The 25,473-nt window shown below is 48.0% G+C and overlaps 1 protein-coding gene across 1 annotated transcript in view; it reads right to left on the bottom strand.

Moving 5' to 3' along the window:
* Nucleotides 1-574: 574 nt before the first annotated feature.
* The window catches only part of XPR1 (xenotropic and polytropic retrovirus receptor 1), a 114,734-nt gene continuing 89,835 nt past the window's right edge, over nucleotides 575-25,473 (bottom strand). Inside the window, exons 8-15 of the mRNA XM_068690479.1 lie at nucleotides 23,996-24,183; nucleotides 23,586-23,765; nucleotides 19,879-20,044; nucleotides 18,093-18,284; nucleotides 6,676-6,842; nucleotides 5,834-5,973; nucleotides 4,705-4,926; nucleotides 575-4,029 (exon numbers count right to left, since the gene is read on the bottom strand). Of these exons, the coding sequence (XP_068546580.1) occupies nucleotides 3,969-4,029; nucleotides 4,705-4,926; nucleotides 5,834-5,973; nucleotides 6,676-6,842; nucleotides 18,093-18,284; nucleotides 19,879-20,044; nucleotides 23,586-23,765; nucleotides 23,996-24,183 (1,316 nt within the window). The 3' untranslated portion in view covers nucleotides 575-3,968. The remainder of the gene's footprint in view (nucleotides 4,030-4,704; nucleotides 4,927-5,833; nucleotides 5,974-6,675; nucleotides 6,843-18,092; nucleotides 18,285-19,878; nucleotides 20,045-23,585; nucleotides 23,766-23,995; nucleotides 24,184-25,473) is intronic.

Raw genomic sequence — 25,473 nt, 5'->3', positions numbered from 1 at the left:
GCGGATGTGGTCCGAGGCCGAACCCCGCTCTGGCCCCGTATTAGCACCCCAAGAGGGCTCACCCTCCTTGCCGGAGCACCAAAACCCCATCCCCATCCCCGAGACCCCCCAAAAACCCACCCCAGCTGGGGCAGGAGCCGGCCCCGTTGGGCACCGCTTACCTGGAGGCAGCGGCGCCGCCGGCCCCACGGGGACCAAGGGGAGCTGCGGGGGCCATGGGCATCCCGGCCCCGCTCCCGGGCCGCCTCTTTAAGCCTCAGCTTTTGATATTCCTGATTGGTTTCATAATCCCGATCAAAGGGAAATGGCCGGGATTATGAAATTGTTTTAATCCCCCCGGCTCCCGCCAGCACGAGCGGCGAGAAATCGCGGTTATCTTCTTAAAACCTCCCCGCCACCCGCCCAGGGCATTTCATTTCCGCCGGTGGCCCTGCCCTGCAAATCTCCTCGGGGCCAAAAACGAACCCCAGGGCTCCGTATCCCCGCCCTGCCAAGCTCCTGGGGGCCAAAAGCGAGCCCCAGGGCTCCGCGTCCCCGCGCCAGGGCGCACAGAGGGGTGAGACACGAGGCGTCAGACCGTTGGAAAACAAAGAGCTTGTAATAAGGGAAAAAAAAGGACAGATTTCGTAACCAATCACTTTTTCCTTTTAAAAACACAATCACAGTAACTTTGCTTTGATACAACCACCTAGGAACTATGAAACAGTATCACATTGTGCATTATTATTTTTTTTTTTTTAAAACCTACTTATCAAGAAGGGTATTCCACACTCCAAAAAAATGATATCCATTTGGGAAGGAAAGAGGAGACAGCTAACAGCGCAGTCACAGATACATCATGAGTCCAAGCAAGCGGCAATTTCTTTGTCCTCACCTTTTCCACTTAGCCAAAAAGAAGAGTGGAGAAGGGGATAGCGAAAGAGAAAGGAGGAAAGAAAGAAAGCACCCACAGAGGACTAATCACACTCCATAATTACTTTGGACATCTACAGGTCAGGGCTTCAGAGAGTAACCGTTCGGACCAACACAGCGAAAACGATCCCACGGCCTTTGGGATAACACAAACCAAGGAAATGCTCGAGGCCGAGCTCGCCCCAACCACGGGGAGGTGGAGGTGAGACGGGGCCGGGGCAGAGCCAAAGGGGGCAGTGGGGAGCTCCAGGTAGCTGAGAAACCCCCGGGGCTGCAAATCCCAACCTGCCACCCCGAAATCCTCACCCCCTGCAAGCCGCGGATCCCTGGCAGGGCGGGCGGGATGGAGAGCAGCAGGGAGCAAAGAGAAAGGAGCGCACAGGGGATCCCCAAAAACCACGGCCCACACCGCAGCATCGCCTCCCCTTCGGTGGGACCATCCCCAAAGGGCTCCAGCAGCTGGAGGAGGTTTCCCTGCCACCCCCACAGCCAGGCTTTGGGTGAGTTTCAGGCCATGAAGGCAAGGGGAAGACCTCAAGACCACCGAGCTGCCCACCACAGCTTGCGAGCAGCCTTCGGGCACATCCCAGCACCTAAAGCACCAGCTTTATTCTGCTCCCCCCATGTTCCCAGCTTGCTCCCCTGCTTTTCTCCCCCCGGCGGTGTTTCCAAGCCCCCTTTTCGGTTCCACTCACAAAACTCGGCCGCCCGCTCCCCTGGCTCCAGGAGCCCGGCACCATTTCTCTCCACCTCCGCCCGGCTCTGGTGGCCAGATGCTCGCAGAGCCACGGGGCCGCCCGGCTTTTAGCACCGACCCTCGGGGGAATCCGCGTTTCTCAGAAGTCTCCGGGAGGTCGGGACCACGCGCCGGGGAGACGGGGTCCTTGAAAAGCCACGCTGCCGGGAAGTCAGAGCAGCCTCCCTGCCAAAAGGGACGGCGGCGTTGTGTTTCAGGAGATAACGTTTGCCAGCTGCGGCACGCCGCCTCCCCCTTTGCTTATTTCTCCTGGCAGCAAAGACAGAGGAAAAAAAAAAAAGAAAAGAAAAAAAAGGAGAGAGCCGGGAAGGAGACAGGCCTGAGCAGCAGACGGACAGATGGATTCCTGCTTTGATAAACCACAGAGTAAAAACACAACTGCTTGCAACTCGCTGCTCCCCGTCGGGATAGCACCAGGGGCCCCCGACGTGCCCGGCTCTCCCCAGCCCCGCTGAGGAAGGCAGGGAGCTCCCGGCAGCACCTTAAATCCCCTCTCAGAGCCAGGCTGTGATGCATCCCCGAGCTTTCTTTACAAAAACCACCACCAGAGTAACCACACTCGCTCCGTACTGCTCCCCTCAGTGCCACTGCCCTCCCGGTGAGCTGCGCCCAGCTCCGCAGGGCTCCAGCAGCGACCACTGCCAATTAGCACAACTATTTGAAGGAGCTTCAGACCTCAGGCTCTGCTTGCCTACGAGCAGGGAGTGGTGGACCTAGGGGAGCTGGCAGGGGCAGCAGCTCGTGGGCACCGAGCAGACGGAAGCGGCCGCCGCACCGCACCGAGGTCCCCGGAGAGCTCAGCGCACATCTCGGGCAGCCACCGACCTGCAGTGTTGGCCTCGTTCTGTCACGGGTTCACTACCACTTAATTTTAAGCTATTTCAGATGAAATGAACTACGTTTCCTTCTTCGGTTCCTCTGGGCGAGAGAGGCACAGCAGGCAAAAAGGGAGAAAACGCAACGCAGCGGCGGGCAGGTGGGGAACCGCGCTAACAGCTCGCCAACGCAAACAGCGGGGCAGCCAGGCCGGCGTTCCTGCAATTCCATCGCCAAAAACAGACAGACAGCAGTGCAAGGATCCTACAGCAGGAGGCCCACCTCGCCTTCGCAGCAGCACACAGCTGGACACGGCTGTCCGGGAGCCAGCCACCCGCCTGCTTCCTTCTCTACAGGAGGAGACCGAGTGCTGCGCTCCCCAACCACAGCCAGCTGGAGAACAGCAGGAAAGCCCCCTGCTTGGCACAGGGTGGGTCGTGCCCTCACTTAGCTAACGATAATTAAGGCTTTGAAATACAGGTTTTGATCCGGACAATGTTGTTCCGAAGCCTTTGTCTGCCCGGCTGTTCGCACGATCGGTGGGACCCGACTCGCCCTTCGAAAGGGTCTCGGGATCACTTGCACTGCTCTCACACGGCTGCAGGGGAAGTCGGCATTGAACTGGCACAAGAGACGTGCCCAGAAGCAGTAGCAGCAACTAAAAGTCAGAAAGAGAAACTTTGGCTTAAAATAAAATTGAAAAGAAAGAAAGAAAGAGATAAAAGGTAAACAGGTGCAAGTCGTCTCGCGAGAGGGGTATGTGCAGAGCATAACCCCACAACCCTAGAGATCTAGATCGACATTCCCGGCTTCGTTTTACTGTTACAACCTTCATTGCACAGGACTCAGAATCACTCTCATATGGTTGTTAGGTTTCATAAATAATGTGAAAACTATACGCAACAGGTACATCATATTTCCAAAAACTTATAAGAAAAGTTACATCAAATTAAAAAGTAGCTTCATGAATGAAGATACTGCTCTAAGTGCACTTTCCCTGCAAGTGCAGCCAGTGCCTCAGCGCTGGATATGAAGAAAAAAAAAAACAAAAACCAAAAAAAAAAAATCCGATTTAAAAACTTAAGTCCGGTTTCAACCAGTCAAAACCGGGCCAAGCAGAAACCGAGGGTGTTCTCGGCACTGTCCCATGAGGGAGTCCCTATGATGCTTCTTTATCCAGATAGGTTTGTATGTCCTTGTTGAGACTGTAAACAATCCTTCTTTCCTGAACTGTCCTCTTTATTGGCAAAAGAAAGTAAAATATTTTATTTTTAAAATAGAACATCAAAATTAACCCAGAAGAAAAGAAACGAAACACAGTGAGCTTGTTGGAGTCCATAGGATCTGGTCTGGAAGAGCTCGGAAAACGTGTTCAGTGTTTTCTCCTGTTTTCAGCTGGAACTGTACCAGAGATTGGGTTACTTGGGGAAGAGGGGAGCAGAATGAGAAAACAAAGGATGCGGAATAAAAGACCGTGGCCGTTTCATGTGTTCACTTCTTTCGCTAGTTCCTCTATCAATACCTTAATGTCAGAAGCCTTGGACCTAGAAAAAAAAAAAAAGAGATAGAAAATACTTATTGGGAAGAAGGAATTCCCATTTCTACACACAGACAACAGAAGAACAGTGCACCTAAAAATCTCTTACGCAGACAGGGGGTAAGCAGGCTACTGGAACTGGAAGCGATGCCTGGATGCTGGAGCATCCTGTGATGCTGGGAGCACAGGGACTGCAGCGAAGAAGATGCGCAGCCAACAGGCTCGGGGGCTGGGGTGCAAGATGGGGAAATGTGTAGGGTATAAGAATAAGGGGTTGAAAGAAAAATGTCATGGGTTTGGATTTGGGAGAGGAAGGGGTCTGAGGTCTCCCGTGTGAAATCTTAACTGAAGGGTAACTGAAATCTTGGGGTGGTCTGCAGCCTGGAAACGGCTGGTGGAAGAGAACCTGTCTCCCAGGTCTGGATTTATCGCCTCTGGCAACTCTTACAGGTTATTTCTGCAGGAGGGGAGTTCTGTAAACAGAATTGCCTTTTCCAGTGGTTTAACAGAACCCACAGACAGTGTAAAAGATAGATCAACCCTCCAGCAGGAGCATATTCGCTTACAAATCAGACCTGTCCACCCTGCCTGCTTCATCTGAGCTCCTAGCACGATTACCCTGTCCGCAAGCAGCCGCTGTACACAAAGCAACAGCTCCAACAGGAGGAAAGGAAAAACGTACTGTGAAGCAAGACGAGGTCTGCGCAAGGATATGCTCTGGCTGCGCTTCCACTGTTTGTTTTTACGGCGATTTCGTACTCCATCTTCCTGGTCCATCATCTGATCCAAGAGCGTCAGGTCATCGGCGTTGAGCGGTGCCACGGAGATGTCCCTGACGGCACGGAACTCCCCGCAGTTGTTCAGGTGCTCGTTCTCCAGACGGAAGAAGTTCCACACAAACCGCCTGCGGGGAGAAAAAGCGAAATTTATCACCGCAGTCCCACTCGTACGGGCAGCACCCGTTTGTCGGAGCACTGATCCGCAGCACTGGCTGCTCTCGCTGATCACAAAGTGCCTCTGGGAACGTGCCCGGAGTACCGAGAAAGGCAAATGACGAACAGCAGCACCTGCTCCAACATCTTCCCAGCTCCCCAGAGAACAACAGATCTGGCAGGCTCATTCATTGTCCTAACGATGACAGCCCTGGTCCAGGGAGCACGGAGGCAGCAGGCATTACAAGCGAAAGGAAAAATATATGGCAACCTCTGCCACATGCATGAGTGAGGTTCAGCTTCGATGTTTTTTTTTAAATTCATCTCAAGAAGCTGTGGGGGTCTCCAGCTGGAGTAAGAGTGTGTGAAGAGCCCTGAAACCTTGCAGGGTCCAAACCAATGATCCACATGAGTGTTTGGAAAAGCAGCAGGACTTTGAGAATAATTGTAAACATAAAATCAAGTGAAATTTCAAATGCATCTGCCAATAACATAATTTTAAGGATAAATTTATTAATAGCAAAACTCTCTAGATTATGTCTAGGTTCAGAGGAAATGACAAATGCTAGTCCTAGATTACTTATTGATTTAAATTAAAAAAAAAAAAAAAGTAAAATAAAAAATACAAATTAACGTTTTAAAAGCCCAGGGGAAAATAATTTTCAGCACAGTAAAAAAAAATTAAAGCCACACATTGCTATGGAGCCCTGTACAACTTCCTTGCCTCAGCACCCGATCAGATTAAATGTTCCTGTAAGACTTTGTCTTCAGTTTTAAGGACTTGCATCTTACATGTCCATGAGCACAGTGCTTCCCACTGTGCTGACGTTATACAAGTAATAAAAACCAGAAATGAGCTGTTGGGTCAAGCAGCCTTACCTGAAAACCTCAAGTGGGGCAAAAACAGTAGAAATGATGTCCCCAGCATACGGGAAGATTTGCATGGAGGTGAGGGAGATCTGGATGGTCCACGCAAAACGCAGGATCACGTCCTCTACAATGGCACAGTAGTAGTAAGCCTGAAGAACAGGACAGAGAAACAGGACAGGTCATCTGGGATGGTCTGCACAAAACACAGATCTATTCAGTCCTCAGAAAGAGGCAGGCCTGCCTGCTTGAACTTCTAAATCAGCTTGGTAGCTTTCACGTAGACAGGAATTGCATCCTACACTGCTTGCTGAATACCTACAGGAATGATCCTATATCTGTTATTGCATGTCCTACACTTTTTGTTCCTGGACAAAAGACTCCAGTAAAGTTCAGTTTCGCTGCAAACCCTCCGCATATCCCCCATACTCATGTGCCTGTATTAAACTTGGAAGAAATGTGACAGAATACTGGTAAAAGTGAGTTTCACGGGTGATTTCTGGTGGCCTTGGAAAGCACCACTGAACAGCACCTGCAGCTCAGCAACAAAACCAGCCAGTGGTCTATGCAAAAGCTTTGTACAGCTGTGCTAAGAGCTGCTTGAAAGTTGCTTTACATTTGCATAGCTTCTAATTGCAGACACAACCGTCTCGTTACAGAGGCAGCATAAAGACAGAAATTGTGTCTCAGCCACCAGAAACACGGTGTGAAACGATCTCTTTGAATTAATGACCTCTGCTGCTAGAAAACCGGGGTGCACAGCTTTCAGGAAGCCAACTGCAACATGCTCTATGCTCAGGTCTTGTTAAAAAGTTCAAGGCTTTCTCTAGCACGAGAGCAGGCTGTATACGCACTTTCTGTGGGTAGACAATTCCTTCTCGGAGAAAGGTGTTTTCACCAGCGTTTTTGTCAAAGAGACCCCAGTCCATCTTCAGGTCCCAGATGAGCGTATAGCAAGAGCTGATGAAATAGAAGATAATCCACAGGTAGAAGAACACTTGGGTGTCGCTGTGGTTTTTAGCTGCAAAAGAGAAGAACAGCACACTTCTGTACATCTTACAGCAGACTGCTTCTTAAAACTGCGATAAATTGGCTGACTCCACCAGGGAAAGTAACACCACTTCTATTCACCTTCCTAGAAAACCAGGCTAGCTCACCTGAAACCAACTGAAAGCCTTACCAGGACAGGCTTTATACTGTAATTTAAATTGCACTTCAAACTCATTCAATGATTTGCACCTGGAACTGAAAGGTTTTTATTTTTATTTCCTACATTTCTGTTTCCAACTCGTGGCAGACCTGTCATTCTAGCTCCGAACAGCAGGTGGAAGCTGAGGGCCGTGTTTCACAAAGGACACGGGCCTGTACAAAGGATAAAGCAAGGAGGCAATGCTCAGTTAGGAGGATTTTGTTAGAGTCTATTTGAGTTTGCACAAATGGGAACAGTAAATTAATGCTGTAACAGCCTGAAAGCAGATGGGCAGGACAGGAATTCCACTAGCAGAGGTTGTGGTGACAGGGAAAATAAGCAAAAAGAAGGCAAAACGTGTACGTATAAACCACAAAGAGTTCTGATTACCCTTACAGAGCTCTCTCTTGTGTGACACAGGACGGGGGGACCAAGGTTTGTCCACCTGTGGATGTGTTTTTGTAGCTAAGCTGCTCCCTGCTGCCGCCTGAAAAGGCTGCGCTGCCCTCCCAGTCCAGCTGCATTTCCTTACATCAGTCAGCTGGGCAAAAAACAAACAGAGCTGATCACTTTGTTTGCTCTCCATTAGCAAATCTGGGTCATAAAGTTCATGCAAACAGAAGATTAGGATGCTTCACCAGGCTGAGACACTGCATCTCCCTGCCGTTAGCAGTCTTTGCTGCGCAGCGGCTGAGATTGCCCGTCCTCCGATTCCTTCTAACAAAGCCAGCAGCACTTCCAGTACAAAAAAATAATAAAAAAAAAGCCAATAATGCTTCCAGTACAAAACCGATGCCATACTGGCAGTGTTGTTTTCCATATACGTGGCTTTAAACCAAGAGAATCCCTGAAGCTGATCTCACACGGAGCAACAGGGCAATTTGCTCTCTCCTTCCCTTTCTGTTTTTTAACAGCCGTGATATAAACGTGCTGCAGCAGCCCGATAAAACTAATGGAGGTGAAAATGAGAGGCATCGTGTAAGAGCACATCCTTCCCATTACGCCTTTCAGGCTCCCTGGACACGACGTGCAGGATATAGGTCAAATACACACACACGTTCCCTTTTCAAAACACATCCCCTACAGCAAACCTATTAAAACCACTTATGCAGCAAAGCCTATCTGCAGCCAAGCTTCAAATCAGCAGAGGCAAAGGACGAGAGATTTTCTTCAGCTCTACAGCTCTGACCAGCCTTCCTGCTCCTGTGCAAGGCCAGAGGTGTTTGCACTGCAGCTCTCCTCTCCCTGCAGCCCCGTCCGACCCCGCTGCCCAGCTACATTCATGCTGCTGCTAAAACCTCCTCTCCTGGTCCTTCCCAAAGAGCAGCTGCCCACAAAACAGGGCTCAGGCTGAGGCTCAGCAATTAGGGCTCTACTGCAAGATTTCATCCTCCCCCAGCAGCTCCTCCAAAGCCTCCCCGACGTCATTTCATACGGCAGAAAAGGCAGATGCTGATGTTCTGTGACTCAGACACTAAGGCTGTGCTTTCCTCCGTTATTTTTAGCTCATTAGATCTCCATGTTCAGCTCCCCTACCAGATCCCAAACAACAATTCAGAGAGGCAGTTAAGGGGTTAAGTGCTTTAAAACACCTAAAATGCCCCAACCTACCCCGGAGGCTGCATACTTCCTACAGGCAGCTTGGGTTTGAAGCTTGGCTCCTGCTGGTTTGTGGGTTTTGTTTGTTTGTTTTTAAGGACAGAACGAAAATAAACTGAAACTGCACACCTTCAGAGAGATGTGGGAGGCAGTGCTGGCAGGGCCATCCACAGCCATGCCCTGCAGTGCTGAAGGACAGCCAAGCATCGCTGGGATGCTCCTTTGGTGTTTTTCTGCTCTCTGTTCATGGCTGGGATGGATGGTCTGGCCCCAGAACATCGTCTCATAGTACGTAAGGGCTAACACGTATGCAAACAGAGCTAAAAAAAAGTATGCTAAATTGGCAATTAGGAAGGTAATTAAAAACATTCATGCAGCTTAAGCTTAAACTGCCTGACAGGTGATCATGTGCGATTCCCAGAAAGAAGAGTGCTAGGAAGTAAAAGGCCCAGTAGAAATCTTGTGGCACCAACTTCACCAAACTCAAAAGGACGTGGTTGCTTCCCGTTAGGCTATCCTGGCTCCTGCTCCCTTTCTCAGCCCCGTGCCTCTTGCTCCTGCCTGTTTTCTCCCCCACCGGCTCTGCGCTGCATTCAGCTCCTTAAAAAACTCCATCACAAAACCAGATCGCTCCCTGGTAAAACGCTCTCATCAGAACAAGCCGATTGTCTTCATCCTTGGCCTTTGAGTCCCTTCCTTTAATCACTTCTCTTCTTTTTCCTCCTGCCTGCAGTTCTGCCTTATACCTTCCTTCCTTCTGTCCTCATTGGTATTCTGCTGGTGTGCAGAAATATGTTACTGCTCTAGGCAAGCAATTATATCTCAATCTCCACTGGCTGGTCCTACTGGCCCTCTTCAGCGCTGCTCAGGGGTTAGGAAATCAAGGCATTCATATTCTGCCCAGAGGCTCCATCTCCTGCCTGCCCGTTCTGGAGGAGCAATACGTTGCTGTGTACACGTGTGATGATGTCAGGGTCTATTTAAACAGCAACTGCTTCATCCCGTTTTTTAATTCGTTTAATGATGTGCCAAAAATGATGTGCCAAAACCCACCAAAAACACCACTGGGGAGCATCACGGACGACAGGAGCGTGCTGGACACCTGGTAGGTCTCAGCACTTCCAAGAAGTGAAAAAGACCCAGCTTTGTAAAATGCCACGGCCTGCAGAAAGCCTTTTGCAGGACAACTGCCAGCCCACCGAGCTGGAGGAGCACAAGGACCTTTGTGCCAGAGGCTCCACCATCCCCACTCGCTGCAGATGGGAAGCAGCACGCTGCAGGGACCACTTGCAACCTTCAACACAGGCAGGATTGCCATGAGCATCCTCAGCTTACCCTGTAAAAGGCGATTCCGGCAGATACTCTGCACAAATACACCCACAAATTGCCCCAGAAGGTCAACGGGATGAATAATGGAAGGCTTCAACCTTTGAACCGGAGCTGTGAATGGCCACAGAGCAGGAAAACAGCCAAAGGCACGTGCAGCAGCAGAATTTACTGCCTGCAAAAATTGCTGATAGACAAATATCTTCGATACCAAGACCAGCCACAGGGGACACAGTATCTGACTAGCATTTCGAGAGAACAATACTGTGCAGAAATTATAGCCCCTTCCAAACACAGGCAAGAGAAAGGTCGCTTTCCATCAAAGATAGACAGCAAATACTATCCTGAATGCAGTTAATATTGACTTTACTTCCAAAGAATACTATCTGTTTACCCTGCTGAATTATTCCGGGGAATGTAAACACTATATAGTATTCAACACAGCAGAAATCAATGCCATGTATTATTGAAGACCTGGATAAGAGCACAATGGCCCTTGATAAGCACTCCTGGTGTGTCAGCCGCTGCAGCCGGCTGTGGTTTTTGCTGATGGTGAAAGCTGTGATAAAAGCTGTAAGAAGTCTGAGGTTATCAGGAAACATAGCAGGTAAGCCCTGCTACACGATACAACGCTGAGCGTGCTGGAGCAGCTCCGCCTCCAGCATGAATTAAAAACCTCTTGATCAAGGCACGCCAAAGCCAGTCTCCTTTGATGGCTAGCCTTTCCGTTGCAGATTTAAGCAGAACCTAAACAACAAAAAAATAAATAAAAGATTTACAGCGTGCTAGATGAGAGATACTACAAAAATTGAGCATGTACTTTCCGTTACCAGCGAGGCTGTGGGTGATGCGTGCCTCTGAACTCCATCCCAGCACACAAAGGGAGGAGCACGAAGGCTGGAAGTGACTTACCTCCCCGAGAACTGCCAGCAGAACGGCATCCCAAAGCACTTATCTCACAACCTTATGGCTTGAAACGCAGCCTGACTGATCCCTCGGTAATTACAGCTATTAATGAAGGGGTAGCAGCAGTGCTCCCTTGCCCCCCAGCCTGCGTGCACCTCTATTTCATGCGGATCAATGGCAGAGACGTGACACGGCAGTGGGCTTAATGCAGGAAAAAGGCAAATAACGGCAAGGAGCACAAGGACGCACCATCGTGCGCTGACAGGCGTTGTCAAACACCAACCCTTTCGTATGAACAACCTTCCTAGACTCTGCAAACCTCTCCCACAGCCTCGAGGCACAATTTAAAGCAAAGTAGCAAAAGATAGCGCGGTGAAGAGCTGTCAGGAGGCAACCTCTCGTTTCTTCTTCTATTTTAGATTCTGCGTTTGTAAAACAGGGAAATCCCTAAATCCTGTTTTCACTAAAAAAAAAGCTCTGCTAGTTTGCATTGTAGGAAATGCAACCGTGTCTGATTTAAAGACAGAGTAATTTCATTGCTTGTATCTCACAAGCAAAAGAAACGTGATTTAATTGCGAACTGGAGGATGCATTATCATTCCCTGCTGACAGATTTGATCAGATTCTTCCTCCAGCATCTTCTCTCACGTTTGAGAAGTGATACTGGGGGGTGTTTTAACAGCTACCTTGAGGATGGGGTTTCCAATCTAACCATTAGCCAGTGGTCTCGCTAATAAGAATTTCTGCATTCACAATCAAAAATAATTCGTGTGATAATCAGGGCCTATATTGTCACTGGACACCATGGGGGTTGGGACACAATGTCATCTGGTACCTCTATAGTACTCTGAGATCCCCAAAGAGATTCCTTCCAAATGCAAAAGTGATGAAAGAAAAAGAAAGATGGATTATTGCACCTCCTAGATTTCTGCAGCACCAGAGACCTCCAGGTCTGCATTCATTCGGAAGGTAAATTGCTTGTGATGCAGTCAGTTGCTTCTTCTAATATGTTCCATTAAGTAAAAAAAAAAAAGCCAGGCCTCCCCCTCTTAAGTGCCCGTGAAATGAGGTATGGGTAGGCCGTCCTTTCTACTTATTCATTAGCGTTTTCGCTTCTCCAATCACCATTAATTCAGAGCTGCATTAAGTGATATAAACGGCACCGTCAGTCCCCTCGCAAAGCCCCGGCCGTGGCCACGCACCTCGCAGCTGCAGGTTTCGGAACCACATGAATGAATCACGCTCCTGGTAGGGTGCCGAGGTGCCTCTCCCCCACAGCTCGGCTGCTGGCAGAGGGAAGCATCCCACTTGACATTTAGAGGCCTACAAAGCATTGGAAAATTTCCCTGTGGGATTTCACGCCTCATTTGTGCTGACATTCAGGGGGCCGTGGCAGCTCCCGAAAGCGCTCTGCCTAAAAACTGAGCCCTTGCTGAGCGCAGGCATTGCACCCGGCCCGCTCGGGGGTGCTCCTCGCGTGTCCCTGCTCCATCCCCGGGTACCTGGAGCCCTGGCTGAGCAATTAGAGGAGCCGACAAGGCAGCGTTGGGGGTCAGGCTTGCTCACGGTGCCGCAGAGATCATCAGCAGAGCTGGGATGGGGTCGGAGGCCAGGATGGAAATGTTTGCCCACGGCAACGCCTCAAATTCTCCGCTAATGACACCGCCACCGCTCTGACGGAAAGGATCTGAAAGACTGGCTAATGAACACAACTCGTTACCGAAGGCCTCCTGGGCATGGGATGACAGGGTTTCAGACAAAAATGCATCCTAGCTCACAGCAAAGTGACAAGACATTGTGCACTTTGGCTCCAAATAATCACCCTGATGGAGCTGCCAGTGTGCCGTGCTAAGGCATGCTGCACAAAAACAGCCACTGCTAAGAAAGAAGACAGTTAATCCCAGTACAAAGTTTGTTTTACTTCAAGAGGACAACCTAAGCACCCTGTAAGGCTCTTGTGACACCTAAATCCCACGATCTGGCTTGCCACAGTGCTGACAGCTGTTCCTGCAAGGAGAAGGAGCGCTCTTGTACCGATACACAAGGAATAACCGGGGAAGAGGATCCCACAAATGCTGTTTGTTGGTTTCACCCTTCTGAGAAAAAGTCTTTTTTTTCACCCTTCCATGAAAAAGAGCCTTTTTTCCCCACTAAAAATTTGCACTGGAACTCCAAATGCCCTTTTATTTTGCCTTGCCAATTCTCAGCAGGGCTGAGATGCAGTCAGGTATCCTCCAGCAGCTGCCAGTGATGCTCAGTGTTGCCACCATCCTCTCCCCCCTGCATCCATCCATCCATCCATCCATCCATCCATCCATCCATCCATCCATCCATCCAGGTGATGGATGGCACAGTTGTGCTGTGGTGGGAGCGACCGTGGGAGAACCAGCGATCCATTCCAGCTGCAGCACCCGGTGTGACTGCTGGGAACTGCTTCAACCACTGTGATTAATGAGGAGTGGGGGGCTGCTGTGAGACCTGAACCAGCCCTGGAGCCTTCCGCTAGGTTTCCAAACAGCAGCACGTTTCCCATTCATCTTCATCTGTTCCGGCCTGCTTGAACCTCACCGTGAGTAAGAGACGGTCCAACACCTTCCTGCAAAAGCCCATTAATCTAGGGATGGCTCCTGCCTTGTCAGGTCACATCTCTATTCCTAGGTAAGGCAGCGACTTTCACAGTTTTCATTTATGCTAGCTTAAAAAAAAAACAACACAAAAAAAAACAAAAAGCACAAAAGCAAAGACACAAGGAGTTCCACATCACTGCAGCAGGATGGCTGCTTCTGAAGCGATGCTGAGAACACAGGTGGGAGCACTGAGCTACAGAAGCAGCCCCGTGCAGTTACTGTCAGTGTCCTGCACTGTTTAATGAGAAATTGTGTGGCAATTAAATCGTCTTAGACCCAGGAGCTCTCCACTGCTTTTCCAAGCTGATGGCAGCTCACATCCAGCAGTCCTATCTGGGGTATCTATTAAGGGTGTGGGAGTGGTACAGGAGGAGAGACACTTGCACAAATTCCCAGGACACACGGCTTAGCTTTGGATTAAATCAGAGGTCATTAAACAGCTGGGTACCACCCACGCCACAATGATTTCATGGAATAAGGGGTGTGAATCACACTGAGGATGGAAGCTTCACATAAACCACTACATCCTTCCCTCAGTTACAAGATAAAATCCCATACAGTCAATTTTAAGCCAGCAGCCGTACTTGAGCTCACTGCCATGTTCCTGAAAAGTCAAGGTAAGCACACAAACACTTACACCAACTGCAAATCACATGAAACAAGAAAATGATGGAAGCACTTGAAGAAGCTTAGTTATTCAAGCATGGAAGCCAAATCTGTATTCTACACGAGCCAGGTATTTCAGATGACACCACGGGAGCAAAAAGCATCGAGACGAGAAAAATGAGAGGCAGCAGGAAAAAGCAGGAGGCGTTGCATTTTACAAAGAACAAAGTGAGTGCATGTGTCAGGCACGATGCTCAGCACTCTCCTAGCACAACACAACTCCAGTTGCACCGCTTCTCGATGTGCTACAGTAGGAGCCAACCTCCTAAATACAACCGCTGGATCTCAAGCATTGGGATTTAATCGTTTGTTTCCCCGGAGGCACCCAGGTTTCTGTATGGGTTACCTAAAGCACTGCAACGTTCAGCAGGCCAGCTCTGGGTGAACTGAGCACTGCCAGTGCTAAAAGGCAGAGGAAGGGGAGGAAGAGCTGGGGACAGAGGTGGCTGCTCCGCCGCGCGGCGGCCGGGCAGGGAGGCCCAGGCTGCAGTTGCTGGGTCGCTTCGAGTTACAGATCTGCCTCATTTGCCTGGGCAAACATATCCCGGAGGACTATATTTACAGAACACGGCCTTTGCTTCCCATTCCTTTGAGCGATATAAAAATACTGAGAATTCTTCCTTTGGGAGCTTAGCAACAGTTGCCCTTTGGTTCCCGCTGTCTTCCCCGAAACGCGGTCGTGTTCCCGAGCTGGGGGTGAAGCGGATGGCTCGAGTTAGCGCTCGTGCACGCAGCCGCTGCCTGCTCGAGTCCCCCGGTACGGGGCTCTCGCTTAAGCGTCACTAATTCAGGAGATGCTGGCTCGGAAGGAGCTCTGTAAACAAGCTGGATTCCAGCACTGCGAGAGTGCCAGTCTGGGAGACGAGACGCAACAGGATTGACTTTGGTATCTACTGGGTCTCTCATTACAACTGCAAAGAGCAGAGAAAGCTGCATTTTGCACCCAAATCAGAAGGAAGAAAAGTAAAGGCTTCTCTAGGGGAAGAAAGAATGCACCAGCCAAGCAATATGAGGTCTTGAACAGCGATCCTTTGGGGAAACTGAAATGCCAGTCCAAAGCCTACAGTACCACCAGGACAGGGAGTACAAACCTTACAAACCTACAGCAGGCTGGGAAAAGGCAGTCCCGCATATGCTGCATACACCAGCCGTACATAAAAAGGTGGCATTTGGACATTTGTTTAGCTCAAGTTGTTTCCCAAGCAGTCTGTGAAAACAGAGCACAACAACGCCACGAACGCGCTCCGTACGAATTAGCTGGCTTTCAACGCTGACAAACCCTCCTAACCACACCGTCCATCTTCACGCAGCCACAAAACTGAAAAATTGCAGAGCAGCTACAAATTATTCACTGTTCTGACTCTGAGAGGAAGACAACCCTCCCCAGAGGGCTGTGATGTTCCCCAGGACTCCCAAGGAGAACAGGCTGGTGTACGTTACCTGACCTCCCAAGAAAAGGCCACAAATTACCCTCTTCTCCTGGCAGCTGAAAGCTGTCATTCCAGACTTATAAGTCAGAGACTTGCAAACAGAGGCATGAAAGTCTGTTTAAATAAAACTCTCGTTAAAACGGCAATTAACAGGTTCATTACTCACTGAAATTTAGAACAGGTCCAAGTAGCGAGGATCTTTACCAATTTGACACTTGCTTTGGGCAGTGTTTGTTCCTAGCAGCAAACATCCCCAGCCCCAACAGTTGTTTTGTAAATAAGAGATGAGTGTTCGTCTCTGCTATACTTAGGCAGACAGAAAGCGTGGGGGAGCAGCGCTTCTGCTTCCAACAGGAACATCGTAAACACTCGGTAACAGCCCATCTGACTCCAAGTTCAGAAAGAACTGGAAATCCAAGCAAAGTGCTCAGCTAACATGTTAACAGATTTTAACCAAAGAAAGAAGTTATAACAGATCCAGCGCGCTAGGAAGCGCATTTGTGGCAGCATGGGAATAAGCCAGCAGGGCTGACAAGGCATAGCAAGGTCTTCAGGCAGCACTCTGAAAATCACTGCCAGTCCAGGCACGGTGACATTTGCAAAAGCTGTGCGAACGTGTAATTTCCAAACACGGGGAAGCTTCCAAATTTTTTTTGCATGATACCAGCAGCTATGTGCTATCGACTGCCACTAACGGAACGGGACAGACCAAAGCTGGGAGTCACCGAGGTCTCTGGGCAGCTGGAACAAGCCCATGCAGGGCTCATAAACACCTCATTACAGCCCACTCCCTGCCAGATCCCAGGAGCAGACAGCAGTTGTGTATGGCAGCGACAAGAACAAGGGTCAGCAGCACTGGCACAGACGCAAACCTCAAGGGGATAAGATGAGGTCAAGTTCTTAAACAGGACGTTTTGACAGATGCTGTTTTTCCTCCTGTTCCAAACAAACCTACCCCAGCCTTCCCAAGGGAGGCTCTTCCAGGGTGCCCCCACACGAGGGAGAAGCATTCATCAGGCTCCTAAAAGCAGGCACTGTATATAAAATGCAGAAGCACTGACTGCAGCCAGGCAATCTGTATTTGTCTCATCTCGCGGCTTAGCAGCTGTGACTAACGGGGCTGCAGGGCTGGGAGCGAGGAGCTGCAGGATGGCACCGAGCAAGCAACTTCAAATGGGAGCAAGCTCTGCGGCTGTGGCAGCAGGAAGGAGATGCACGAGGAGCCAGGTGATGAGCTGCAACACCAGCTGCCAGGGATGCTCCCTCGGCGGGTTTGTGCGTGCACCTGGATGCAGAGCGCCCGACTTCCAACCTTCAGCTTGCCCCAGGGTGTTTCTGTGCCACTAGGACACCAGGCTTGGCAAACATTATGTGTGTGACTTCAAAACAGCCATTTCTTGGCCACAGGAAGGTTTCTAATAACCCTGCTCCCCCTCCCCAAAACCAGCAGGTTAACTAGAAGCACACCTTGAACACCTCTCCCTGCCCTGCCCCAACTGTATTTCAGGATAAGTGGTTGCTCACCAGTGTGTGTAGCTGCTAATTCCTGGAGATACAGGAGGCGTATATTTTCAAATGAAAGAATACAGCTTTTAGGGCGTCAGAACAATGAAAGGCAGGGCGACTGCCTGAAGTGCAGAAACTAAAAGCTTTTTCCTTCAGAACAAGAGCAGAATCAAGTAATTGTCGTTTCCAGGGAGATGGGGAACTTAGGGATCAGAGCTCAATCTGCAGTTAAATGGATTGGAAACAACTCCCTGCCAGCTGCAGAAAAAACATGGATAAAAACATGCAGAAAAATCCAGAGAGGACATTTTCCCAGCACTGTGAACATCCCCCTGTGTCCAGGAATGACAGACTGACTTTAGCTGTTCAGGAAAGCCAAGGGAGAAGAATTTCCTACATCCTCCTTTTCCTTATCCATCCCCCATCCAGCCTCCCGTCACAGCAAGAACTGACAGGTATTTATTTCAGTTTCCTCCTTTTGAGAGAGAAACCTGAACATTCTTTCTGACACTCCTGAATCACAGCTATAAGTACACTGCGTATGCAAAAAATACCCAAAGGAAGATCTTAAAATACTCTTTGCAAGCTAGGCAGCCCTTTGACTTTCCACTGAGATATTTCACAGGTGCCAAAAGACAAATTCATGCTTCAAAGCGAAGCCAAATCCTAAGTTTCTCCCACGTAAGAGGAAAATCCCATGACTTAGCCCAAGATGTTCTACTAAACAGAAAAGCCTGGTGAGACATATTGGCTGCACCGAAGCTGCATGTGGGAGATCTACACAAGTACACACCACAACCACTCCTCACAGCACAGAGCCACCGATGGAAAACCAGCTCAGAACCCCAAAATACAATGATTTAAATGCAAAGAACCAATGCTGTGTTTTCATACCGCTATCACTCTGCCTAACTTGGTAAAAAAGTGACTGAGTTGTCCACCAGGGTTCCTTCCAGTGGGTGTCCTGAAAAGCAAAAGGAGCAGGGGCTGATAGATAAATGACTTTCCGAAGTAAACCGTACCTTTGTGAGTGCTGTAGAGGGCTGCAAATGTCACCACGAAGAAGGTGGTGGAATATTTTCCAGCATTAACCAGATGAAAGGCCCGTTTATTATCGCGGTAACGGCGCAGGCACTGGATGAATCGCAACCAAGCAGGGATGCACTGGACAACTGCTCTCACTCCGTAGGAGTAGCTGTAACAAATCTGATCTTCTGCAAGAAAAAAAAGCGTCAGGGATACAGAGTCAGTAAGTTTAACAACTCCTGTTGTCTTCCTTTCTGTCAGAGCAGTACCAGTGTACCTGAGAGTGCAATGCCCCATCCACATCTTGTACTCGTGCATGCACACACTTGCAACTTGCACACGTACGTGCACAAACATTCAGAACAGCAAAAGACTCAGGGAGTATTCCGATGCCCTTTACGCTATCTTGCAGCTATTCAGGTGACATGACATCAATAACACATCCAGACAGATAATCTTCTAACTCTTTCACTGCTGCCAGTGTAATTAACATGCAAGCAGATTAGAAATAATCTATTTTTAAATTTACTTTGTGCTTTTGGCACTGCTGCGAATAACCAAATTAAAGATGGAATTACACACGGCCTTCTCGACTGAATTTTTGTGCATAAATGGGAGAGCATTCCTAAACCCAGCAGGACAACTCAAAAAGACTGCTTTGTCTAAGACGTCCTTGACCCATTTTTAACTTTACATGCATATTATAATAGGAAAAAACAGCTTTCAGTATTTTTTTTCTTATTTTTCTTGGCTTTATTATTATTCAATATTTTAAACAAAGACAGGGCATAGCCTGACCACAGCTTGAGCAACTGGGGTGAGAGGAAACTACCTCTAAAATAAACACCCCACTGATTAGGAAAAGTTTGTTTCTTACTCACACTAATGGAGACAGGTTCATTAGCTGATAATTATTCCAAAGCACTATGTTGTTATTCCAGTGTTTGGAGGACAAACCATTATCTACCCAGTTGTTTTGTAACTTTTTTTTTTTTTAATAAATAAATAGTTAATTCCAACACTGTCTTAAAGGGAAGAGAAAGATCAGATTGGAAAAACAAAGCAAATACTGATGCTTATCGAAGCATACCACAATCTCTCATAGCAAGTGTCAAAACCATCAGGCAACACAATTTGCCAGCAGTCACTGCTTAAAGTGGAAAGAAAACAGCCTGATCCAGTAGGAGCCAGGTACTATTTTGCGACTGGAAGGCCAAAGTCTGCCAACTCCGGGGCTCTTCTGACTAGAAAGGAGAGAGGCACGGCATCAACAACCGTGGTGTCACAGCACCAACCCTAACTGAATAAGGGGCAGCACCAACTAAGGAAGTTTCTCCATCCTCTCTTGCTTTAGGATATGGTGATGGTGCCTGTAAGAACCAGGCTACAGCACAAAACATTGTGGTTCACGGTTCACACAACTCATTTTCGTGCTAAGCAACAGGCTAAAAGCAAATACATGGTTAAACGACTCGAATAAAACAATGCCAGGAAAAGGGTTTTGTCTTTCCAGTCAAGAAGTGCTCTGCCTACAGTCAGACGAATACGCAAGTCAGGCCAAACAACTGGGTTAGGGAACGAACACTGATGTGAAATGCCATTTCTCTGGATGGGAGCAAGAACCAGTAGAATCTCTAATGGCATGTTTACAAGGAACATCAATTATTTTAGTTTCCTATGTCACTGGTAGGCCTCTTCAACACAGATGCCCAAGAAGTGGCTTTGCTTGGTGTTTTTCAGGTCTTTCTGACAGCATCTGCAGAGGCGTCAGCATTTCTCTACCTGTATCTGCCAGAAGTCCCTTGTTGTTCTCCCACTGAACCTCGAAGCTGTAGAAGCAGATCATGTACTCCAGATCCATGAGTATCACGACCAGGCTGTTGAGCTGATCAGCCAACCAGAAATCTGCGAAGCCTACTTTGTGGAAGGGAGCCGTGAACACTCGAAACTGTCAAGAGAAAAAGGAATAATTCATATGACAGAGTGGCAAAGACACCTCACCGCAGCAGCAGGACATTGCAGCATTGAACAAATATGGAAGTAACAGAAACGCTTCAAGATTTATTGCTGACCTTTTGCTCCGGCTGAAAAAAGAAAGATAACTGTCTCTCTGCTTGAAGTACAAATAAAATTCCTCCTTTCAGACATCTAATTCTTCTCCTATTCACTCCCTGATTTTTTTTTTAATATTTTTTTTTCCACAACTGGACGAGCCCAGCCTCCTCCAACCAAGCTCTTTCCCAGAAACTTGGGGTCTCTGTGCAGGAGCTCTGCACAGCACAGCTCCTCCAACTGATCCTCCTACTGACCAGCACTTCCTTTCAGGCATTTATGTCATATCTACTGACGTCTTCCACGTTTATCTTCTGCCTCACACTTAATATCAGTTGGCTTACAGACCCACAGCTTGGCCATTAATCTGATCGTGGTCCCATTTACTTAACTCGAGCTGTTCTTTGGTGTTAGAAGCTGTACCAGTGGATATTGTTACTCAGCTGGATCTCCCAAGCCCTCTAGCACAGGAAGAGTTAAATAAAGAGCAGAGGAAATCCTATTAAGTGTCAGTTAGACTCTGTCTCCATCCCAGTCCACTTTCCCTCTAAGCCTCAGCAGCAGTTTTGCCACTTTCAAACCAGACGGTTTTCATGGTCCATTACCTTTGATTACAGCTCTCCCTGCCCAGTTAGTTATAGCTACTAACGGCCAATTTCTCCAAGAGACAGCACCAGCATCATCCTGTAGTTCAGAGATTTATGAACCTTTACATTAATGAAAGCACAGGCTAACACTGGGCTTTACATTGCTCTCCTTACTAACCTAAAGGCACGCAGCTACAGGAACCCAGGAAAGGACTGACACGTTCCCATCCAGCCCGGAATGCCAATTCAAGGCTCTGGTCCTAAATTTCAAAGCCAAATAAGGGATCAAGACTTAGTGGCATTGAACTGCAGATAGGGACCTTGACCCAGAAAGCTCTGTGTTTGGTAGGACAGCGCCTAGTGCAACGGCTCGAATGTTAGGGAGCTCTGCTCTGCATGCAGTCCTGTTGTGGAGCAGCCTCTGCAGAGATGGGAGAAGGCAGAGCACCCGTCCTCAAGAAGTCCATCCTCCCTAACCCAGCAAGGCCCTGCTATCTCCACCCAACGCTCCCCAAGGATGGGAGCTGCCGTCTGAACGCTCCTAACCCCACTGTGGTTTCTGACCAGGGCTGCTGCACGCTGCCCCAGGCACAGCCCAGTGGCCAGAGGGTGCCAGCACTGCCCACTGGCAAATCCCCTTTTCACAAACAACCTGCCCAGCTCAGCAGCATCTGCAACACCCTCCAGTGCAGATGGGCTCCAAGAATAAAGGCATGAAACACCAGGAGCCAGGGACAAACTTAAGCTTCAAGCGATCGGTTGCAATTATATTTGCACAGTTCCACAATCCAACTGCAGACTTTCTGGTGCTGATGCTGCAGTTTCGCTAAGCGCTGAGACAGGAGATGTTGAGCTAGAGCTGAACACTTCCTAGACTTTCACCTCGTGCAGCTATGCTCCCAGCAGTTGTTTCCCCATTCCAGCAGCCTGCAGGGAGGATGGTATGGGGATGCTATGCCATTCTCTGCGCTCTGATCTGATTCCTCTTGGCGAGCTGCTCCTCTCAGCCTACACAAGTGCATTCAGCAGGCTCCTCGCCTGGCAGCAGAAGCAAAGAACGCTCACGTAATCAGGATGCCACGTAGGCAAGAGAGAAGGGGCTGGCACGAGAATTCAACTCACTACGAGCTAAATAACTTTTTCATCCAGAGGAAGATCAATGAAGGAGTAAACTGCAGTTCCTCGGGGATTATTGAAACAAATCCAACTCACAAATTCCAACAAGCAGGTGACGAGCACAGGTGGATGCAGAAAGCCTCCTAGCTCTGAAATATCCCCCTGATTTGGTTCTAGAAAAACTGGAGGTATCAATAATGCTCTGCTACGCCAAGTACACCATTTTGGCCAGAAATGAAGCACATGAAATGTGAAGAAAAACACCCATCAAATCAAAATTTGGGCGAACAGTACATTTCTAAGAATTGCACTATTTACACCTCCTTTCACCCAGATAGCTGCTGGCAAAAGAAGAAATAAAATACGCCCAGCCAGACGATTTCATATGATAAGAATTAGAAAAGCCTAACAGCTATGTGCTCTGTCTGGCCTTTTTTCCCCTTCCCCCTGACACACAGAAGTACTGTGTCATTTTCCACCATTAAGGTGATCTTGCATTTTGATGAAGCTTTTCTCCCTAGGAAGCCTCGGGATGAATTGGCCTCTGCACATTAAAGACACGTCTGTGCTGCACACTGCTGCATAGTCTGGAGAGAGCAGGTACTGGGAAGGTGCTGCGAAGCTCTGTGAAGACTGAGAATCTCACCCTGTTAAGATATTAAGGTAAATTAGCACAGATATTGCTCACACAGTTAGACCGCTGCCGGTACTTCCCCTAACACCAAGGGACAGCAGTAAGACTAATGAGGCTTGGGACTAAAAGGTACATCCGTGAGAGGTGGCTGAATGCTGGAAGGCAAAAAGGGAGAAACTGACACAGTAGAAACCGAGCAAATCAAATAGCAGAGGTAAGCGCACAGAGGTTAACTAGGTGTGTGTAGAAATGCAAGCACATGCTTGAAACGTGACTCTACATTTCATCTCTGTCATGTTCCAGATAAAGTTAATCGTCTTAATTGGCATTAAAATGATTCTACGGATAACGTCAGCCAGCCCAACTCTCGTCTGCTGGATGCTCTCAGAGCAGTTCTAGCAAGAATGAGGTATCGAGGGAACCAAACTGATGGAAGTTAATTTAAAAGGACATTCAGGGTTGGGACGAACACATGAAACAACTGTTTTTGAAGAAACTGAAGAGCCATTCAACAAGTTTGAAAGCTGTTCTTTTGGATTCCCACCTACAACTGGAACATAGATACAGCACGCATATTTACATTTGATTTGCCAGGAAAAGGGAAGCTGGGTCCTAAATGAGTAATTTTGTTTAAGACCACAACAGATTTGCTGAAAAAAAACAACCTGTGAACATAATTTGAGAAGCAGCAACCTTTGCAAAGGTTTCCTCTCCACCAGTGAACCTCTCTTGGTTGGCACTCTCCCATTTGGGGCTGAGAAGCACCCGTGCAGCTGTGCCTTAGGGCCCTGCAACCCTAACCAAACCGTTCTGCTGCATTAAGGGACAAAGCTGTATGCAGCTGCATATGTGAAGATTACGGGCAACTACCTGCTACATAAGATAATAATACACTTGTAGGGACAAGCAGAAGTTGTTTCAGTAACCCCATCCTTGCAGTCAATACCTTATCAGGTCTGCTCTATGAATACACACATACAATGGCATACCACTCCTCTTCCCTGAAGATTAGTGATGTTTGTATATATTTCAACTGCTACAGCTCAGCTACAGCTTTTTATCTCTTATTTATTTATTTTAAAATCAGATTTCAGACTTACCAATAGTTTGAGCAGCCAAAAACGGGACTTGTAATATAAGGTTTTGGTAGGGTTGATGAGAAAAAGCAACATGAAGCCGTACAAGATGAGTGGATTCACCTGCATAGGGATGTAGGTGAATTTACCATATATACATGCCAGCAGGCTCAGGCACCACAAAACCCCCAGGAATCCAGCAATCTACAGAAAGACAGAAAAAAATGCAGATACCTTGTGAAAAAAAATAACTCCAAATCCTACAATGAGCTCTCATTATAAGAAAAGGGAGAGCAGTGCTCAATCCTGTAATCTAATCAGACTTCAGCAACTTCCTCTTCTAATTGTGTTACAATTCCTTGCCAGGAAATGGTGCAGGATTTATCCTCCTGATACGCACAGCTCAGCCACTCCTAACAACCTGCTCTGTTTACCTCAAAGAGATGTTGATGGGACAAGTTGCTGCGGGGATTGAGTTCAAAGATGAGGACATGATTCACTCCAGCCTGTCTCCAGCCGTACGTGTTGATACCCAGGAGAAAGAGGAATTCTATCAGGAGAAAGCCACCTCGATAGATTCTCACCAGTGGCCACACATTTGGTCCTTCTATAAAAGCCACACCTGACAAAGGAAAAGATGAAACAGCCATAATGATAGCACAAGGCATGCCACAAATCAAACCTGTGCTCCACTTCCTCCTGCTGGTTCTCAGACACTCAGCTCCAGCCCATGGAAACAGGGTACACTTGTAACTCATACAGCAGCTGGAGGACTTTTTGCCTCATCTGTCAGAGGATTTATGACTATTCTGGGGAAAAATTGCTCTCCAGCTTCTGCAGTCAGGTCATTAACAGCATCTCAAGTCCCCTGTCTCACACTACAGGCACAAGGGACAGCACTAGCATAAATCATCTCTATATTCACTTAAAAGTTCTGATTTAATGGAGAAGAAATCTCAACAGACCGAGATACAAATATTTCAGCTCCCCACAAACCCAAGAAGTACAATTTACAGCATTTAAAACAATGCTAAACTGCGCCTGATCACCCAAGTCCATACAACTGTAATGTAACACATATTCATAGCCAGCAATATAATTTCCAGCCGCACCCAAACAGAATATCCAACGCAAGGCAACAATATGGGAAGTCTGTTTCTTCCTTTGTTCAGTCTACAGGGTTCTGAAAACAGATTTGCTTAATTTCAAACAATGAGCAGCTGCACTCTAAACCAGCAGCTTTTCTAGCACAAGCCCCTTTGCAAAATACGGTCCCTCCATTGCCTGATCTGAGTTTTATGAGAAAAGCACAGCTGAAATACAAGTGTTCAAACCCTCTATTTTGCTTTCACTGAGCATTCCTCATCCATATGCCTTTTAAAAGCAGAAAAGAACAGGCACTTTTACAGAATTGATGCTGAGAACTTATTTTCACAACCCTCCTGCCTGAATTACAGCCCCTAGTTTTTCAAACTTTTCTTCACAGAAAGCGTATCTGTAAGACACTTCACTTGTACTTTCTATCGCATCAAATTATGGAGGAAAATCGTGCAAGGAACAATGGCTGACGAACAGTTGCTTTAAATTTATAACCTGAAGAGAGTATTGGATTCAGGCAGAAAAGTCCAAGTTTGGACAGAAATGACAGACATGCAGAAGCTGAAAGAAATGAGGCTTAAGTACAGAATTACAAAAGCACATCTGAAATGCCTCCGGTTGCTTACAAACAGGACACAGCAGCCCTAAAATACTGAATAAGAAGTGCAAAAGTTCCCAGAGAGACCAGAACAGACACGCTGTGCTATCTGAGACAGAACAGCAAGACAAAGGTTTATCCTGTGGTGAGCACACTTCAACACAACAATATAGCATGTGCTCTCCACAGCCAATGCCACTAATCTTGTTTCTTTAC

Source organism: Anas acuta, chromosome 8, assembly GCF_963932015.1.
Source record: "Anas acuta chromosome 8, bAnaAcu1.1, whole genome shotgun sequence".
Taxonomy (NCBI): Eukaryota; Metazoa; Chordata; class Aves; order Anseriformes; family Anatidae; genus Anas; species Anas acuta.
Note: the sequence above shows the minus strand (reverse complement) of the source record. Positions and strands in the feature narration are given on the sequence as shown.